Genomic DNA, 21,615 nt, shown 5'->3' with positions numbered 1-21,615 from the left:
TAATACAAGGGGAAAAGATGACCTATATATTGTTTCATGTAATACCAGTTTATGCAAAGACAATTTTATTAATACTGGACTTCGTATGTACAATCATTTACCATATTACATTAAGGAGATACCAGCTCTATACAGATTCAAAAAAGCTTTGAAAAATTTCCTGTTTGATCATTGCTTCTACAGTGTAGACGAATGTCTTACTTCTTTAGAAAAGAGTTCTAGTTAGACTAAATTATATATTCCAAGATTCAAAGAATCAGTTAGCCTCATAGTATTGAATAATACAAGTCATAAGAACGCTTACCGCTCAGTTCATTTATTATTTTTACAGTGTAGGTGAGTATTTTATTTGTTAGAAAAGAGTTTTAGTCAGTCTAAATTATATATACCAAGAATAAATTTGCCTCATAGTGTTGGACAATATAAGTCATGAGAACGCTTACTGCTCAGTTCAATTCTCTCTCCAGGAAATAACACTTCGTGAATGCTTCTGGGAATTATCTGCCTAGTGCCATCTTAAAGGNCTGTCTTCAAGACTAATTATACTGTCATATTATTATCTCTGTATTACTACATTATTATTATTATTATTATCATCATTTATAATAATTTGGCATACTATTTCTGTATTATTATATTCTTATTACTATTTAGTATTAGTATTAATATTAATCTTTGACTCGTCCCATATCATGTATAATGATTCATGGATGAAATAAAATTGAATTGAATTGAGTTTCATCATGTTGTCATGCTGTGGTGCGAAATTTTCAAATCGAGACTTTTGTCTCGCCCTTGGGCGTAATATGCTGGTACATGTTGCAAGGGGTCCACCTCGCCCACATCGGCCCATAGGTCGACCTCCTGCTCTGTCATTTACAATATGTCGATTAGAGGAAGCCAACCGACATCACTGGCCAACTTCTTCAAACACGAGACTGAACTGTCGTGTGGGTCGTGTGCGCTCTTCACGTGCAAAGGGGAGAAACATCCGAACAAGGTGCATAAAACGCGACGTTGGACTCTGCATTTTCGGGTGTTTCCAGGAGTACCACACAAAGGCTATATTCAGTTAGATGATGCAGGAGTGAAGCCTGTTTACTTATCAAGCTGATTCCAAAAAAGAATATATATAAAACAAAGATTTCTATATTAAAATGAGTTTTTCAAAACACTGCACGCGCCTGCAATACATGCCATATTGCGCACTTCGGCCACGACGACTACACGTTAAATGTCCCATACGGCGTACGCGGCGTACTTCGTCTCTTAAAGGTTAAAAGTTAAGTACGGGGGCAACCTAGACTTAACCGCCTAAACATTGGGGTTGGTCATTTCCGGTCATTTCATAGTGTATTCAGCTGTTGTCTGAAACACTCGGATATTTTTCACGATATTCTGCGCAGTGGTATGTAACCTACAGTAGCGCTGCATAGATTGACGAGAGAAACTGACACATTGCAGATACTTACCCTTGTTTCTGTGTGGCACAACGACTGATGCCATGCACAGGAGCTCCGTGTCCAACAACCCCGTTGTAGTGTTCCGTGGCTGATGTAATTGGCAGCCGTCACGAGCGTCACGAGTCACGAGGCTATGCTGCTTGCCAATAAAATTGAGCACATTGAGGGCATATTGAGCGATATTGAGTTTGCAAGAGTTGTTCGTAGGCTGGCAACATTGCGTGCTTGACCATCTTGACGATCTTCGAAAAAGAAGCGACAGTAGGTGGTTTAGGCGATTGAAGTAATGTTTTTATTTAGCTTAATTCAGCGTTCTAAAAAGATCTGTGTTGTTTGGATATCAGACCGAGTGTTTAGTTATGTATAAAGTTTTACAGTGTGGGAAAAATGATTTTAAACTGTTACGCACCTTCGCAAGAAAAAGAGGAAAATTCTTCACCCTGTTTCGTAATGTCATTTGCCTAGTATCATGTGAAAAGGCATATCAGCGCTTGTTACCAGTTTTCCGGTCAAGAGGTGTGACATTTATTGCCGACACATACGTCAGCAAATATTCAGAAGAGCTATGGAAGCTGAAATTACCAGTATTATTATCAAGTGGTGTAGCCCTCCTTCTGGCATTCTGCTCGGAGCGACCAAACGGTAGGTTTGGCACATGTGGTGGCAACAGTTTGGAGTGTTAGTTGTCTGTGACTTAGGCGGATTTATGTTGATGATGAACATTTAATCAGTTATACTTAATGCATACTTTTTGTCAAGTAGGACGTAATGGTAGGTGAAATTAAATTTGTAGTGTGGGTGAAATCTTTCAGCTATTCATAGACTTTAGGAAAGCCTATGATTCAGTTAGGAAAGAAGTATTGTACAATATACTGATAAGAGTTTANAGTCTGCTTTACCGTGTCTCACGGTGTTGTCGCTTGCAGATTTACCTATACTTTTTCTTCAACCCTGAAGATGGGGGCGATACGTTCCTCCGAAACGTCGGTTAACACCACATATACACGGCGCCAAATCCCAGAAGACTGCTTTCTTCAAGAGTTTAGGATACTCATGAAACTACATAGGTCAGATAAAAAGTAGTGGAAACACCTCTATAGTTCTGAAATGACTTTATTACTTGAGGTAAACACACTTACATTCCTTCAATATAATCGCCCCCCCATGTGTACCACCTTCTTCCAGATTTGTGGAAGGCATCGTACACCATCAGCGTATCCACTTCTGTTGATGTCCAGCAGTGACCGCCCTACAGCACGAATAATCTCCTCTCTTGTGTTGTAACATGTCCCTCGCGGTAGTTCTTTCATTTTGGCAAAGAGATCATAATCACACGGACTCATATCGGGTGAGTATAGCAGATGTTGCAGTATCTCCCATCGCCAGCAGTGAAGGAGATCCTTGACAGCATCAGCAGTATGAGACCTTGCATTGTCATGAAGGATGATGGGGTTCGTTGCCAACAAGTGTCGATCGCTTTCTCCTGAGTGCTGGACGAAGATGATTACACAGGAAATTGCAGTAGTAGCCAGCGTTTACTGTCTGTCGTTGAGGTACAGTGTGGTGTAGTATCACTCCATCAGTGTCATATGCCACAATTAATATCGCCTTCACATTACTCTGTGTAGGGTGCACTTTCTTTGGGCGAGGAGAGCCAGGATGCTTCCATTCATTTGATTGTCACTTCAAGTGCAGTTTGTATGAGCGAGCCCAAGTTTCGTCCAGAGTGACGATCCTTTCAAGGAAGTCATCACCTTCTCTATGGTACCAGTCCAACAAGTCCTGTGCAATTGCATAACGTTGCCATTGTTGCACCTCGGACATCGTATGGGGTACCCATTGCGATGCAGTTTTGTGGTATCCAAAAATATCGTGCAGAATGTGGAGCACGGTTTGGTGACATACGCCTACCTCAGTAGCTAACTCCCGCCCAGCCCATTGGCGATCAACATCTAGCAGAGAAGCAAGAAAGTGAATTGTGTGGTTGTCAGCATGGGGTCATCCTGAAAGACGGCTGTCCTGAATGGCATCCCTCTCTTCACGGAACAATTTCACCCATGCCATTGCCAATGTGCAATATGGCAAAGCAGCTTCACCACATGCTTCTCGCTGTCCCTGATAACAGTTTTGTGCACTACAACCTCAAGCAACTTCAATTTCTATCCAGGAGTGTTGTTCTTGTTTCATAAACATGTTGTTAAGGTGCATGAACTGTGCTCCTGCACTTCAAGACGACGCACAATGCAACTCAACAAAACACAACCAGAGCCACTCACTGTACTACTTCAACTGAACTTCTGCTATCAGCTACAGATGGCACTAGTGCCACCTGACGCACATCTTTCATGTTACAGCAGTGTTACCACTACTTTTTATCCTACCCTTGTAGTTAGGCTGGTTAAAATGTGTTTAAATGAAGCATATAGTAAAGTCTGTATAGGTTAACATTTGTCTGATAAATTTCCCATCCAGAATGGTCTAAAACAAGGAGATGCCTTATCACCACTCCTTTTCAACTTTGCTTTAGAATATCCCATTAGGAAGGTCCAGGAAATCCAGGTGGGACTGAAATTAAACGGGTCACATCAGCTGTTGCTCTATGCTGATGATGTGAATCTACTGGGCGATAATATATATACCATAAAGAAAAATACACAAACTTTAATTGACGCAAGTAAGGAGGTTGGTCTAGAAGTAAACACAGATAAAACTAACTATATGTTGGTGTCTTGTCACCAAAATGCAGGGCAAAATCATGATATAAAAATAGGAAACAGATGTTTTGAAAATGTGGCACAGTTCAGATATTTGGGAACAACGATAACAGAACAAAATCTGATCGAGGAGGAAATTAAGAGGAGATTGAACTCGAGTAATGCTTGCTACCATTCAGTCCAGAACCTTTTGTGTTCTTGTCTGCTGTCCAAAAACTTAAAAATTAGAATATACAAAACTATAATTTTTGCCTCTGGTTCTGTATGGGTGTGAAACTTGATCTCTGATATTAATGGAGGAACATAGACTGAGGGTGTTTGAGAACAGGGTGTTGAGGAGAATATTTGGACCAAAGAGAGAGAAAGTGACAGGAGGTTGGAGAAAACTGCATAATGAGGAGCTTTATAACTTGTACTCTTCTACAAGTATAATTAGAATGATCAAGTCAAGGACGATGAGGTGGGCAGGGCATGTAGCACAAATGGGGGAGACGAGGAATGCATATAGGATATTGGAGGGAAAACCAGAAGAAAAGAGACCACTGAGAAGACCAAGACATAGGTGGGTGAACAATATTAAAATGGATCTTAGAGAGATACAATGGGATGTTATGAATTGGATTGATCTGGCTCAGAATAGGGACAAGTGGAGTTCTGTTGTGAACATCGTAGTGAACCTTCAGGTCCCATAAAATGCTGGGAAATTCTTGAGTAGCTGCAGAATTGGCTGCTCCTCAAGAAGTGCTGAGCTCCATGAGTTAAGTAAGAGTGCAAGAAAGAAATTGAATAAAATCAGAACAGCAGAGTTATACCCCAGTCAGAATGTACATTGTGCGTTCAAGTTCTAAGGTCTCCGATTTTTTTTCTCACACAATAATCATACAAACAATTTGAAACTTCTGTCACTTTTCAACGTAATCTCCCTGCAGCCGTACACATTTTTCACAACGTTGACGCCATGATTCCATGACCGCTGCGAACGCTTCTGTAGGAGTGTGTTTTGACCACTGGAAAATTGTTGATGCAATAGCGGATTCAAAAACGGCATCCATGTCTCATCCATTGTCACAGTTGATGAAAAGAAAGTCCCACTCATGCCTTCATCATGTGTCAACATCGCCTGGCAAATTTCCATGCGTGCAGCCTTGTGGTCATCCGTCAGAATTCGTGGCACCCACTTGGAGGACACTTTCCGCATTCGCAGGTCTTCATGCAGGATTGTGTGCACAGATCCCACGGAAATGCCAACTTTGGAGGCGATGTTTTCCACACTCAATCAGCGATCCTCCAAAACAACTTTCTCAACTCGCTCGACCATGTTTTCAGACCTGTTGGTGCGAGGCCGAGAATGTTTTGGTTCGTTGTCACACGACGTTCGGCCTTCTTTGAACTGTCGCACCCACGAACGCACATTTTTCACATTCATGACACGATCACCACACGTCTCACTCAACTGGCGATGAATTTCAATGGGTGGTCGCACCACGCAAGTGGAGAAAACGAATGATTACTCGCTGTTCTTGTAACGAAAATGTCGCCATCATAAGTATCAAAACACTTCTCACTCTCGCGGCTACCACTAGAGTTCTGTGTGCCGTAGAGTGCTGCCATCTCTGTCATGCATTCACGAAGCGTGCACACGTATTTTAAACTAAACCGCATGTGTCTATCTGCTCCCAGTCCTGAGAAAAAAAATCGGAGACCTTAGAACTTGAACGCCCCTCGTAAGATGTCTTCTGAGAGGTTTAAATAACCAGTGGTAATTTATGGTATTGTCATGTGGTATTCACATGGTGAATGTAATGAGACCATAACACTTATTAATATAACTGTATGATATTTGAATGGGTTTGGTAATAAAAATTTGTACAGTTTCATCCACTGTGCAGATCAGTTATGATGCTTTGTTTGCCAAGAATGTTTGGTAAGAACACTATCACCACATGATGTATGATCCAGTACATGTAAGGATGCTAGAGAAATGCAGGAATGGCTACTGAACTTGGTTTTCTGTGATTGAGGTTTTCATTGTCATGACTGATGATTACTGTCATTAAATAAACCAGGATCCATAGAGAGAGTTTAAGCATTCGGTTATCTTTTTCTTTCTTTTTCAGATACACGTTTATTCCGTGCAGCAAAATATGGAAATGCAGAAGAAATTAGAAGGTACGAAATTCAGTTTATGTTAATAAAGAGAGCTATTATGTACACTGTGGTATCATGCAGCTTAGAAGATTTCAGTATTTGTTTCCATTTTACACAAGGTTTTGCATGTATTTTCATATTGGTTGGTAGATGGATCGAAACTGTCTTGGTCCATCTAGTAGTCAGCACCACACAAAAGAGCACAAGAATAGAACATACAGTACAACTACAACAAGGACTGAAAGAAACAGTGAAGTATACCAATTAAATTGGTTCTTAGTGTACTAGAATTTAGATTTGAACCTTCACTTTTAATTAATTAAGTTTCACATTTTGACTGATGACAGTGGATTATAAGATTTAGTTGCATACTAACTCACAAACAAAACTGCTATGACCTCAAGGTTCCAGGCCACTTAGACTCTATGGGTTACCAAAAATCCACAAGCCTGACATTCCACTAAGGCCCATTGTGAGCACCATTGGCTCTCCTACCTATCGCCTGGCCAAACACTTGGCTGGCCTACTGAGCACATACACTGGCAATGGTCCACACAACGTGGAATTTGTCCACACATTGGGCTCTCTCCATGTCAATCCCCACGACATAATGGTCAGTTTCGATGTAGTGTCACTCTTCACCAGGGTGCCTATAAAGGATACAACGGATCTGCTAGGATGACATTTCGAAGAGGACATCTTGCGACTCTTCTGCCATATCCTGACCACCTCATACTTCAACTTCAATGGCCAGTTCTATGAACAAACCGATCGTGTGGCGATGGGCTCGCCACTTTCTCCGGTCATCTCTAACCTATATGGAGGACTTCAAGCAGAGGGCACTTGACTTTGCCCCACACAAGCCCCACTGCTCATTTCGCTATGTGGATGACACCTTCGTCATCTGGCCACACGGGTCCAACAAGCTTAAGGACTTCCTCAACCACCTAAGCAGTATCCACCATTGCATTCAGTTCACAATGGGGACTGAAACTGAGGGCCACCTCCCCTTCTTGGATATAAATATTTACAGGAGGCTCGACGGTTCTCTGGGCCATAGAGTGTACTGAAAATCCACCCATACAAACCTCTACCTTAATGCTGCGTCCCACCACCACCCTTCCAATGAGCAAGCTGCGCTTTCCACATTGGTGCACAGGGCTAGAGCTCTTTGTGATCAAGACTGCCTACATGCGGAGTTGGTGCTCCTGTGGGATGTATTCAGGAAGAAGGGATACAACAACCAGCAGATCCATAGAGTTCTCAACCATAGGCCCAACATCAGCCGGCCTGAAGATAAACCGGGCTCAGTCGCCTTCCTTCCCTATGTCGGGACTATATTCAACCGTATCAGCAGAGTGCTGTCCTGGCACAACATTAAAGCACAGGGTCTGCCTCCAAACAGATTATCCAGTTTCCTCCGGCCAGTCAAAGATAGCCTGGGACTAAGGACACCAGGTTTATACAGTATCCCATGCGAGTGTGGCAAGGTCTATATTGGGCAGACGGGCTGCTGCATGGACATGAGGTTGAAGGAGCATCAGCAGCACATCTGTCTCAAATATCCGGACAGGTCAGCCGTAGCTGAACACAGCATCGATCTGGGACACCACATTCAGCTTCAGAATACCTCCATCCTCGCCACCAAGAACCGATATGTGAATCGCATAATTAGGGAAGCCATTGAGATTGATCTCCATCCCTAAAATATGAACAGAGAGTGGGGTTTTGTCTTAGCAAGTCATGGAAGCCTCTCATCTGTTCCCTAAAACCCCCTGGGACATGATGCCAGATCCACAAGGCTACACAGGCCATGACCGACTAACATAGGAACCCCCACCCTCACTCCACCCCCCCAGTTTAAGGGTTAGTGCCCTCCCTTTAAATTTGTCTTTCTCCCGCCCTCACACAATATCATATACAAAACCCTGCTTCTGTCGCAGCCTCTTCCCCCCTCCCACTCAACTGATTTCCCATGTAGACTTGCCCTCCCCCCTTCCTTCACTGCTCTCACATAGCTGTGTTTATTTCCAACACCAGTCTGCTTGTACTGGTTTTCACGGTCTTTTCGCTTGCAGATTTCTAATTGTTCCTTGTACCCTGAAGATGGAGTCAATATGTTCCTCCGAAATGTCGGTTAACACCACATCTACACTGTGCCACATCACAGAAGACTGCTTTCTTCAATACTTGTGTCATCATCATCATCAGTAATCTGTCAAGACGACAGGTCCACAGTCTCTTCCAAAACAAATCCTCCACTTAATGCGATCTAGAGCATTTTCCTTCAAATGACAGTATCCTCTTCTGTCCCCAAGGTCATCCAGCATCTTCTTACGTCTTCTTCCTCGTCTTCTTGTCACTTCTATCCGCCCTTCTGTCTTTCCTTCAGTAACTTCTTTTAGAAGGTAGTTTCTGCGTAAAACATGACCAATCCAATTAGCCTTCCGTTTTCTTATTTCGTGTAGGATATTCCTCTGCTCACTGACTCTAATTAACACTTCTTCATTTCTCACATGATCAGTCCAACTGATCTTCTCCATCCTTCTCCAACACCACATTTCGAAACTTTCCAGATGTTTCTGATCTACTGCCCTAAGTGTCCATGTTTCAGCCCCATTCAGAGCTATGCTCCAAATGTAGCATTTCACTAGTTTCTTCCTCAAATTTAAGTCCAATTTGCTGGTAAAAAGATTCTTCTTCTTGCTAAATGCAGCTTTTGCCATGGCAATCCTGGATTTAATTTCACAAGTACACCTTCCATCATCTGTTAACAAGCTACCCAAATATTTAAAGCATTTCACATTCTCCAGTTGTTTTTGGTCTATCTTTATTGTGACTGGGGTTGGTTGTCTCGAAATTTTCATTACTTTTGTTTTCTCCACATTCATTTCCATGCCATAGCACCTTCCAATTTCAATTAGTCTATCAATCATGCCCTGTAGCACAGTTTCTTCCTTAGCCATTAACACAAGGTCATCTGCATATTTCACAGTTTGAATAATTTGCCCTCCTACTTTGAAGTCACCGAGCCCATCCAGAGCTTCCTTGGTAAGGCATTCGCTGTACAAGTTGAACAGAATTGGTGATAAACAGCATCCTTGTCGAACTCCTCTTCCAATCTGCACACTTCCTGTCTCCCCCCTGTCCAGTCGTACTCTAACTTTCTGATCCATGTACAATTTGCTAATCAATCTTCTTTCATGCCAATCGATACCTGTTTCTTTCAGGATCTGCATTAATTTGGTCCAGTTTACCCGGTCAAATGCCTTCTGCCAGTCTATGAAGCAAACACACAGTTCTTCATCTATCTCCAAAGTTCGTTCCGCTATAATTCTCATCATCCCAATTGCATCCCTGGTTCCTTTTCCTCTTCTAAATCCAAACTGATCTTCTCCAAGTACATCCTCTATTTTCCTTTCAATTCTTCTTTTAAGTATCTTTGCTATTATCTTTGCTGTATGTGCAATAAGACTTATTGTGCGATGGTCGCTGCATTTTGTAGCTTTTGTCTTTTTCTTTAAGGCAATCATTGTAACTTCTGTAAAGTCCTTGGGCCACTCTCCACTTTCATATATGGTGTTCATTAGTTTTGTCAGTGTTTTCAAACCACCTTCTCCCAGTAACTTGAGCACATCTCCAGGTACATCATCATCTCCTGTAGCCTTTCCCTTCCTCATTTCCTTGATAGCTTTTTCCACCTCACTTTGTAAAATATATGGTCCTTTCTCGTCTGTATCTACTTCTTCTTCCGGTTCAACTTCTAAGGTTTCTGGCCGATTAGGTCGATCATATAGTTCTGAAATATAATTTTCCCAAATTTTCAGCACTTGCCTCTGATCTACTATTCTATTCCCCTGGGAGTCTTCGATGCCAACATTTTGAATCCCATGATTCTCTTTCCATCCTAGTTCTTTTGTCTTCATGTGCATCAAATAATAACGTCCTGTTCTTTGAAATTCCATAATCTCATTACATATCTTCTCAAGATATTCCTTTTTGGCCCTGTCCGTGGCTCTTTTCAATTCATTCCTCAGTCTCCTGTATTTCCTCCTGCCTTCTTCATTGTTGACATTCTTCCATTTCCTTCGCTCCTCCATTTTACTCATCATCTCCTGTGTAACCCATGGTTTTCTTGCTATCTTCTCAACTTTACCTACCAAATCACTGATAGTATCTAGCATGCATTCTTTTATATTGTTCCACTGTGCTTCAGCATTTCCACTTTCGCCTTCAAATGCACCGAGTTTCTCTTCTAGGGTCTCTTGCACGCTTTGTCTTTGAGCATATAACTTCTCCAAATCCCATCTGGGTCTGCGCTTTCGAAATCCTATAATTTTCTTCAACCTGGTTCGGAACTTGGCAACCAGCAAGTTGTGGTCAGAGTCAATGTCTGCCCCAGGAAGCGTCTTCACATCCTTCACACTGTTTCTGAATCGATGTTTCACAAGGATGTAGTCCAGCTGATGCCTCTTCCAATCCCCAGGTGCCTTCCATGTGTAAATTCTTCTCTTTGGCTTCTTGAACCAAGTGTTGGTAACAATCAATCCATTTCGTTCACAAAAGTCAATAAGCATTTGACCTCTGTGATTCCGTCTTCCTAGTCCATGTGATCCAACAATATTCTGATATGGTTCATCTCCAACAATGCTGTTCCAGTCTCCCAATATGATGCTGTTTGTGTCTCCTCTTCCATCTTCCTGAAGAATTTCTTCAATTGTGTCATACACTTTTTCCACTTCATCATCTTCATACTCTGATGTTGGCATGTACACTTGTATAATCAGTATATCTACCGGTTCCGCCTTTAACTTCAGAGCAATAATTCTGTCATTACAAGCAATCTTCTTAACAACACTCCTCACTACACTTTTATGCACCACTATTGCCACACCTCTTTCAGCCCGTTCACCTCTGGAATAATACATCGTATAATCACCACTTCTTATTTCGCCTTGTCCTTTCCATCGCACTTCGCTGACACCTAGAACAGACACCTCATTCTTCTGCATTTCCATTTTAAAATTCTCCAATTTGCCTGCTTGATTCAACGTCCTTACATTCCATGTTCCAATCTTGTAGCCGTGATGTTCCTTCTGATCTTCACACTTTTTCTTGTTGTAATGCCTGCATGACATTTCCTCTAGAAACACTCCCCCCCGGAGATCCGATTGTGGGAGTAGTTTACCTCTGGATTGTTTTGCCTCCAGAGGAAACATCTCGCATACATGGTATCTCTGTTTTTGGAAAGAGACTATCCAGGAAATGTGATAATGTGGTAGTTCTTCCATTTGTTTTCCACATCGCAGTACAACAACCATTGAAACCACTCTGGTCACGCCTGCTGCTATACGAACTTGAACCATCTCGAGCATCATTTGCTCTGTGCTTCAAGTCGCTGCTGATGACGCTGCTTCCGACATCAGTTTTTGGTGTCTCTCTTCGTCTGATGCCTACCCTTTGACCTGTCCAGCAAGGGAGGCCCTGCCAGTAGCTATGCTACCGCTGGTATAGCTCTCAGGGTCCTTGGCATACTCAATCCCCCTCACCACGATTAGGTTGAGACACGAACGAGGGGGAATACTTGTGTATACCAGTATTCTTCTCAAGTGTCTGTTGATGGTTATGTTGGTGACAGGAACATGTCACAGAATAAATTATCACGTGAATGTGAGTGGTATTTGCATAGAAACTATACCGCCTTGTGTATGAAATAAGTGCTTTGAAGAAAGGACTGAAGCAATGATATTTATTCTGGTGCCACAACAGGATGCATCAGTATAGTATGAGCTTTGTACTGTTTATGTAATAGTGAGCTGGGATAGCATGGTTGGTATAGCAACTGGCTATTGGCTGGATGACTGAGGGGTCAGAGTTCGAGTCCCGGTGGGGTCAGGAATTTTCACTTCTCCATGTTGTCCAGACCGGTTCTGGGGCCCACCCAGCCTCCTATCCAATGGGTACCGGGGTCTCTTTCCCTGGGGTTAAAGCAGCCAGGGCGTGAAGCTGGTCACTTACCACCAGCTAGTCCTGAGGTCAAGAAAATATAGATCCATACATCCACTCCCCCATACACGTTCATGGTGTAGTGCTTAAGTAGTTAAGCACAGGGACAACTTCACCTTTACTGTTTATGTAATTGCTTTGTCTATGATGCCGTCTTCTGGGAAGTGGTACTGTGTAGATATTGTGTTAATTGACATTTTGGAGGAATGTATCACCTCCATCTTCAGGATATAAGAAATCTGCGAGCAGTGAACCAGCATGAGCAAGTGGTTGTAGTTTACATGGCACCACATCCCAGAAGACTACATTCTTCATAGTCACCACTGTGAAAACCTCAAATCTTACATATTGCTTCTGTGCTGATTGATAAACATATTTTGTTATCAGGTTGAGCGCTGAAGGTTTTGATGTGAATGTACGGCATCCTCTTGGTTGGACGGCCTTGCATGTGGCAGCAGTGAATGGAAATATAGAGGCCGTGGAAGCTCTGTTGAAAGCAGGAGCTGATCCAAACTTGGGTGATGATTTCATAAGTGCTCACAGAACTGGAATTGAAATTGGTCTTCATGCCATTGATGGTAATAAATGAATTAAGATTTCTGTAATTGTATGGTGACTATGGACGACGAATGAGAAAGATGCAGTTGTGACATATAATTCTAGAATTTTCCTAGAGAGACTGAAGTAAACCATCAAAACCTCCATCAGGATAGAATATCTTGAGGCTGAAATGTGAACTTAAAGGTTAAGTGTGAACTATGATATTCATTAAGACAGATAATAAAGAATCTTTATACCCTTTTATTAAAATGTATGACTTACTGCCATGTCTACAAACTAAACATGTAAAACTGATTCTCTTTCTGAAATTGGTACATTTATAAACTATTCACCCCTCTATCGTTTTCTTTTTTTTTCCCCCTTATTCGCTGTAACCACAGGTTTGTGTACATTATTATACTACAGAAGTTGACTGTTATATATTCGATCAGAACTAAGTGTAGGTGCTTTCATAGCAGGCTGAAGTTCCTATTACTTCTCTGTGACTGAATTTAGTATATTTTTTAGGTAAAGTAGGCTTTCTATGTCAGTTTTTTATTATTATTTTGTTGTTTTTTTTACTAGATTTGTGTTGAAATAGCTTATAAGAATTGTTCCTTCCTTGCAGGTCATGTGATGGATGTATGTATTATGAGAGGGGGTGGGTTTCCCCATGCATTTAGACCAGTTATTGGTCCATTGTGCATCCCCCCTTTAATTTCTACTGTCGCCATACCCTACCAGTAACGGTGCATGCCATCAGTACCCATAGAGCCAACGAGGTCGGCCCCCAGTACCTTGATGCTTCCCCCATCCACCAGAGGCATTGGAGACTACTTGGGTGGGAAAGGGCCTGTAATTTAGCTCAGAGGTCTCCCAAAGACATGAGGTTCTTTTACGTGCCGTAAATCTACGACACGGGACACACGGCTTAAAGTCCCTCCCGGAGGACTTGTTCCCTGAATTTTTCCGCCCTTAAAAATTCCACGACCTCCGCCGGGTTTGAACCCGCATACCTTGGGTCATGACGTGGGAACATTACCCCTAGACTACGGAGGCTGCTCACAGGTCATGTGATAGTTTTCTTATAAGGAAATGTGATATGGCACAGATTAATACAGATTTTAATTTTCTGTGAATGGATTTCTATTTCTTTTAGTTATTATGAGACGGGAGCATGAGTTCACCGATATACTGAGCAATCGTGCTTCATTCCGTGGCTTCACAGCGCTACACTATGCTGTAATAATTGAAGATATTGACATTGTGAGGGCCCTACTTGAAGGAGGAGCAGACCCAACCATCAAGAATGATTCAGGATATCTTCCTGTTGATTTTTCCCAAAAACTTCCAGCGATCAGAGACATGCTAATAAAATCATCCATTGAGGTACTCTCTTAATATTTTATATGTTTGCTTAATAAAATATTTGCTGTAGAATCTTGGAGGTTGTGATCATATCTGGGCTTATCAAATTGTGGGTACTAGGTCATCGTGGTATCAAAAATCTTTGTGGTCACATCTAATATTTTCTAGCCCTTCTGTGTTCATCAATGTGAAATTTAAGATTTCCCACATGTAGTTCAGATTCTCTCAGGTTTGGAACACAATGGCATAGCTTGTGGTTTGAAATATAACAGCCAATATGCATGTCTTTTAGAGAGAGCATCCTTTGTAATGTGTTCTTTTAAACTTGTTCAAAACACACTGAATTATGTTTTGTAAGCATGCCTGAATTTTTATCAAGAAGTAAATGCCTGATGAATTTTGTACCATGTATCATATTTGGTAAATAGTTCAGGACTTTGGGTAGGCAGCTGTTCAAATATGTTCTTTAGTTTCAGTCTGAAATTTGTTTGGAAGCAGTTTGTACTTTTTAATCACTAATGAAAAGTCATATATATTTGAAATCCTTTTTTATTCCCATCTTGGCCTCTGTTTTTGGAGGAATCAGTAGATCTGTAGAAAATTTGTTGAGGTCCAGATGATACATCATTATAGTTAGCAGCAAGGTGCCTCTTGTAATGAGAGTCAAGCCAGAACTGTACTTTGGGTGGGGGGGAGCTGTTTCAGAATCTGACCCCTGCCTGACAGCAGGATGGGCATTGCACTTACAGTGGTACACCAGCCATATGAAGTTAAAAACTTTTAATGCAAAGTACTAGATATTTCTATTATAGATGAAATTTTTTCCACACAAGATGCAGTAGTTTTATGGCCATGACTCATTTTCTTGAATTAGGTTGTGGTATTTCATTCACATGGAGCACGTGGTAATGTGGTCGGTTGAGGCACTATGCTACAAGCTGGAAAGTCGTGGGTTCAATTCCTGATAAGGTCATTGCAATTTTTCAGTTTACCTAATCCTTCCAGCTACACTATGGCCCTGGGGTCGACACAGCCTCTTAACAGAAATGAGTACCAGAAATCTTTCCATGGGGTAAAGGGTAGTTGCTGCATAAAGTTGACAATCTCACAGCCATCTGTTAGCTTATCATCTAGAAGAGTTTGGAGCCTCAATGTGTCACAACCCTACAGGCCTCAACAGCCTGTTACAAGGATAACTTTCTTTTCTTTTATTTCATCCACATTAGATGCAGTGACTGAAACTCCTTCAATTATGTAATGGCATTTCATCCATTTGCAGTTTTCTTGACCTAGGTAATGGTTATATTATACATAGCAGAAGTAATGATTATACTCTTGTTGACTGATTGACAGAGTTTCATTTTTAAAACCACATGAAGTTTAGTGTGGAATAATATATGAGAGGCTTTAAGAGATGCGGTGTATCCTTTGTGTCAGAGAATGGGGTGGGTACCGCGAGAATTAAGTGCTGAATTCAGAAACATTAAATCAATATACTCGTTTCATTTTTAAGTGGCACTGACAGTACTTAAAAGAAAAATATCGGGGTTTCACCATATCAGTTTGTGTCTGTGTATGAAGAAAGTCGTCTTCTGGGATGTGGCGCCATGTAGAAATTGTGTTAACCGACATTTTGGAGGAATGTATTGCCTCCATATTCAGGGGTAGAAGACGAGAAGAAATCCGTGAGCGAACCAGCAGAGCAGGTGCAACAGAGTGAATCCAGTCGAGTAAACACAGCTGTATAAGAGAAGGAGTGTGGCTACATAGGGAAATAGTAGAGAGGGGGGAGGGGAAGGGTCTGGTGGAATAGCCAGCAGGTAGTGGGCCAGAGCTGGTATGGAGTGTGTGTTAGGGGGAGAGAAGGGAAGGTTAAATGGAGGGCATTAACCCTGTAGCTCGGAGATTGCGATGAACCTGAGTGGCCAGTAGAGTCTGCCTGCCGTATTTCGGAGGTTACTTGAGGGAACAGATGAGAGATTTCCATGACTTGCTGAGACAAAACCCCACCTATCTGTTTATATTGTTGGGATGGAGTTCAATCTTAATTGCCTCCCTAATGATGTGATCCATATAATGGGTCTTGGTAGCGAGGATGGAGGTATTCTAGAGCTGAATGCGGTGTCCAAAATCGATGCTGTGTTCAGCCACAGCTGACTTGTCTGGATGTTCAAGACGGATGTGCCGCTTATGTTTCTTCAACTTCATGTCCACAGAACAGCCTGTCTGCCCAATATAGACCTTGCCACACTTGCATGGGATACTGTATACATCTGGTGTCCTTAGCCCCGGGCTATCTTTGATCGGCTGGAAGAAACTTGAACTCCATCCCGACAATATGAACAGAGAGGTGGGGTTTTGTCTCAGCAAGTCATGGAAGCCTCTCATCTCTTCCCTCAAGTAACCTCTGAAATATGGCAGAACCTATAGGCCACTCAGGTTCAATGCAGCCCCTGAGCTACAGTGTTAATGCCCTCCATTTAACCTTCACTTCTCTCTCCCTAACACATACTCTATACCAGCTCTGGCCCACTACCTGCCGGCTCCCCTCTGCTATTTCCCTAGCCCTCCATTTAACCTTCACTTCTCTCTCCCTAACACATACTCTATACCAGCTCTGGCCCACTACCTGCCGGCTCCCCTCTACTATTTCCCTATGTAGCCACACTCCTTCTCTTATACAGCTCTGTTTCCTTGACTGGATTCAGTCTGTTGCACCTGCTCTCATGCTTCGCTCGCGGATTTCTTCTTGTCTTCTACCCCAGAAGATGGAGGCAATACGTTCCTCTGAAACGTCAGTTAACATAATTTCTATATGGCGCCACATCCCAGAAGATGGCATTCTTTATAGTCACCACCATGAAAACCTCAAATCTTACATGTGTCTGTGTAGTTCACGGAAATGCAGTCAAGGAAAGAAGCAGAGGAAAGACGTAGGTTTCCATTGGAACAGCGGCTGAAACAGCAAATTGTTGGACAGGAGGGTGCAATTACAACTGTGGCATCAAGTAAGTAGTGATCTTTTCATTAGTGTGATATTGCTAGATAATGGGTCATGTGGGATTTGTGGGGGATTACAGAAAGTTTTCGTGGAATACTTCGCGTCCCACTGTCAATTCGTATTCCACCAACTGCTCAATACATCTTTTAATCACCAAATCATTGATGTTATATAGTCTCAGGACTGACAGTCATTAAATAAGAAACTTAAGAAGAAGCAACTAGATAACAAGTATTAATGATACTAACAATTAGTATGAAACAGTTGTAAATACGTTTACGACCATGTGAGAGCTTTCTGCAAATTTTTCACTTGTCTGGGTGGAAGAATTGGCCACACATGGCCCAACAATGTAGGTGAAGCCCTGAAGAGATTGCACCGTGTTGCTGATATTGCTTGAAGATGCATTTGTGTGTGTTACATAGAAGAGATTATACATTATCAAAATGGATAAGTAGCGCACTTCGTGCATTGTAAGAAAGTCTGTAGTGTAGAAAAATATGATTTCATTACAGGAGTTGGTCTAGTAGAGAGAATTCTTGTACTTGTCTCAGTTCTGAAAATTTTTCCAAATTCTCATCTCAGTCTCATCTGAAACTGAGAAAGTCATCCTTATACATGCCTAATATATGAGGGTCGTACTGAAAGTCATGAGCAACAATTTTTTGTAAAGTAACATGCTTTATTATTGACAAACCAAATACACCACCTCAATCTACAGACCTTTCTTTATTTTTCCATGTAATCGCCACTTTGTACACATTTCTTCCAGCGTTCTGGGAGTTTGAAAATTCCCCTTCTGTAAAATTCCGTTCCAGCCATCCGAAGACACTGATGCACTGCTTTCTGAATTGCCTCCCTTGTCTCAAAACGTCCACGCAGCTGATCCTTCACAAATCCGAAAAGATGGTAGTCGGAGGGTGCGAGATCAGGGCTATAGAAGGGGTGTGGAAGAACTTCCCACCCCATCTTTGCAATTGCTTCCAATGTGAAGCGAGCGGCGTGGGGGCGAGCGTTGTCATGTAGGATGATGATGTTTCGTCCCGGACGTTTATTGCACAACGCACAACGGAGCTTGTGCAGCATCTGGACATAATGAGCAGCATTGATGGTTTGCCCAGGTTCCAGGAATTTGGCCAGAATAAACCTCTGCATCCCAGAAGATTGTGCCCATCACCTTCGCAGCTGATGGCACTGTCTTTGCCTTCTTTTTTGATGGAGAATGCAAATGGTGCCATTCTATACTCTGCCATTTCATTTCAGGCTCGAAATGGTGAAACTAGCTTTCGTCGCCGGTCACAATACAGAGCAAAAAAATCATCGCCTTCGTGTCGCTATTTCTGCCGCAGTTCTGAGGTGATGGCTTTTCGCCGACCTTTGTGGTCTTTGGTCAATAACCGCAGGACCCAACGAGCACAAACTTTCCTATAGCCCAAGCTTTCAATCATCCCCTGTACTGCACTGTGGCCTATTCCAAGTTTTCGGGTTATTTTGTCCACAGTCACACGCCTGTCATCTTGAATGATCTCATCCACTCTTTCCTTGTTGTGTTCAGTTGAGGCTGTTCGAGGACGACTGCTCCAAGGCTCATCTTCGATGCTGGTGTTCCCATCTTAAAAAGGTTTCACCCGTCTTTGAACACTGCTCGCACCCATTCTGTATTCTGTATTGAGGGGGTGGGTTTCCCCATGCACTTAGACCGATTACTGGTCCAGTGTGCGTCTCCCTTTAATTTCTACTGTCTCCATACCCTACCGGTACTGGTACTTACTATCAGCCCCTTTCTGCCAGCAGGGTTCCAACCTCTTACTGGCAGTGGTATCTAATAGTTAGTCCCTTTCTGTCAGCGAGGTCGTCCCTCCTCTGGCAGGGGTTCCTAGTCCCTTTCTGCCAGCAAGGTTTCTACCCTCTACTTGGCAGTGGTATCTAATGCTTCAGTCCCTTTCTGTCAGAGAGGTCCCCCCTCTTCTGGCAGTGGTACCTGATACTTCCCCCATCTACCGGAGGAATTGGAAACTAGTTGGGTGGGAAACTTGGCCTAATTTTGCTCAGAGGTCTCATAGAGTCATGAGGTTCTTTTACGTGCCGTAAATCTACGACACGGGACCCGTGGCTTAAAGTCCCTCCCGGAGGAATTGTTCCCTGAATTTTTCCGCCCTTAAAAATTCCACGACCTCCGCCAGGTTTTTGAACCTGCATACCTTGAGTCATGAGGTTGGAACGTTACCCCTAGACTATGGAGGCCGCTTGCTCGCACCCATGCACACACTTCCATAAACACGCTGGCATCTCTGGTGAATTTCTGCAGCAGGGATTTCCTCTTTCAGAAGAAATTCGATATTAGCACGCTGGCGAAATGACATATCGTTGTCGGCCATGTCACGTGGTCACGTGATGCAAGTTATTGACGTCGCAAGACACTCATGGTTAACACAACAGCTGGTTCTACCTATCACCATACTCTCTTTTGTCTGCTGCTGTTCCCAGGTTGCATGCAAAAAAAGTTGGTCATGACTTTCGGTACGACCTAAATACTTGTGTGTATGCAGTGTTTGCATTAGAAAACTTGCCCTTTGAAAATTAGCCAGATCATGTTATGGTAGATGTAAAAACTGCATTGTTGGCTCAAGTTGATATTGGATAAAGGATGTATTCAGGTTTAAGCCTCTGACATATGATCCGGTGGATGGTTACCAACATTTTGCAGAAACTTGCTTCATTTGTATGCTACTTGGATGGTGGAGGCTGTGTGTTCTTCTGAAACACTGGTAACCATCTACATGGAGCAACACCTGAAAAGAATGCAATGGTAATATTTACAGCCATGATAAGAAACAAACTCTGTGGATGGCCGCGCCATAGCTCAAGTGGTTAGCCACTGGCTTTCCACTGCGGCGGCCCGGGTTCAATCCTAGGTCTGGTCAAGTGGGATGGTGGACAAAGTGGTGCTGGGGCAGGTTTTCTCCAAGTACTTCGGTTTCCCCTGCCAATCTTCATTCCACCAGTTGCTCCACAATCACCCTCATCTATCATCTTGGGCTGGTACAGTAGGCCAGAAGTGGCCGCAGTACAAGGGACTTAGTCCCACCCCACTAGCAATAAAAGAAATCTCCGTGGTTTTAGTCTGCAAGTGAACTATACCAACCGAGCAACCGCAGCTTGTCAGCGAAGTTAGTGCCAACTTTTGCAGATAGAGGGTGTCACGTGGTCAGCACAATGAATCCCCATGGCCGTTAATTTTGGTTTTCTAGACAGGAACCGCTATTTCATTGAAATAGCTCCTCAGTTATCCTCATGATGCTGAGTGGACTCTGTTCCAGATCTCCTACTTCTCAGAAAATCTGGTGATGCCGGGAATCGAGCCCGGGACCTCTGGATCTATAGCCAGGAACTCTGATCACTTCAGATATCATAGTCTTTTTTATTACATTGAAGTCAAAAAAGGAGTACTTATTCTAGCAAGAATTTATGTTATTGGTATCCTGTTAATTGTAATTTTTATATTACCTTCTCTTTCAGAATTATTTATAGTTTAAAGCATATGAACGTTTTTCTTTGTATCATCCTTTTAGCTATCCGCAGGAAGGAAAATGGTTGGATTGATGATCAGCATCCTCTGGTTTTCCTCTTCTTGGGATCCTCTGGTATCGGGAAAACTGAATTAGCCAAGCAGCTTGCCAAATACCTTCACAAGAAAAAGGACAGTGCGTTTATACGCATTGACATGTCTGAGTACCAGGAAAAGCATGAGGTATGGAGCTGTGGGCATAGCTAAATAACTAAGCAGCCAACTTTATTGTAGTAGAACCAGAAGCTGGTTCTTGACAGAGACCATTGTTGGACTCATCTTGGTTCATTTCAATTCAGTCATTTCACAACATGTTTTATTTTTTCCTTTTCCACCACCTCTTTCTTGGTCTTCCAAGTGGTTGCTTTTCTGAAATATGTCTCCATGAAAATTCTTTATATACTTCTGGATTGTCTCCAGTATAATTATTTTGTTCAGTCTCTTAATTTCCTCCACTTGACTACCAATACTAGAATGCGTGCTCTAATTATAAGTTCTGCAGTATATCCTCTGGTCGAGCGGCCTCCGTAGTCGCGGTGCATGGGGAAACCCACCCCCTCCAATAATAATAATAATAATGGTAATGTCCTCTGGTCTGTACTTCATATCTCTTGGGTTCAGATATATTCTTGAGCAGTTTGTTTTCAAACATTTGTAATTTATATTTTTCCCTCAAAGTAAGAAACTGCATTTCACGGTGAAAACAAAAGGAGGTAGCCTCTGTGTGTGGAGGGTAGCTGTATGAGTAAACATTTGCAGCATTTGCAGACAGCCAGTGAGGGGAGTTCCTTGAACTTGGCGGTTTTT

At 42.5% G+C, this 21,615-nt stretch overlaps 1 protein-coding gene and 1 long non-coding RNA gene across 2 annotated transcripts in view; one reads left to right on the top strand and one right to left on the bottom strand.

Annotated features, from left to right (window-relative positions):
- Positions 1 to 1,537, bottom strand: part of LOC117282427 — an 8,747-nt gene extending 7,210 nt beyond the window's left edge. The window contains exon 1 of the long non-coding RNA XR_004513166.1: positions 1,473 to 1,537. This is a non-coding gene — a long non-coding RNA (uncharacterized LOC117282427). The remainder of the gene's footprint in view (positions 1 to 1,472) is intronic.
- Positions 1,538 to 1,654: 117 nt separating this feature from the next.
- The window catches only part of LOC111865875 (caseinolytic peptidase B protein homolog), a 37,568-nt gene continuing 17,607 nt past the window's right edge, over positions 1,655 to 21,615 (top strand). Inside the window, exons 1-6 of the mRNA XM_023854292.2 lie at positions 1,655 to 2,105; positions 6,295 to 6,346; positions 12,719 to 12,909; positions 14,031 to 14,260; positions 17,133 to 17,247; positions 20,813 to 20,991. Of these exons, the coding sequence (XP_023710060.1) occupies positions 1,823 to 2,105; positions 6,295 to 6,346; positions 12,719 to 12,909; positions 14,031 to 14,260; positions 17,133 to 17,247; positions 20,813 to 20,991 (1,050 nt within the window). The 5' untranslated portion in view covers positions 1,655 to 1,822. The remainder of the gene's footprint in view (positions 2,106 to 6,294; positions 6,347 to 12,718; positions 12,910 to 14,030; positions 14,261 to 17,132; positions 17,248 to 20,812; positions 20,992 to 21,615) is intronic.

This window comes from Cryptotermes secundus, unplaced genomic scaffold, assembly GCF_002891405.2.
Source record: "Cryptotermes secundus unplaced genomic scaffold, Csec_1.0 scaffold1467, whole genome shotgun sequence".
NCBI lineage: Eukaryota > Metazoa > Arthropoda > Insecta > Blattodea > Kalotermitidae > Cryptotermes > Cryptotermes secundus.
Note: the sequence above shows the minus strand (reverse complement) of the source record. Positions and strands in the feature narration are given on the sequence as shown.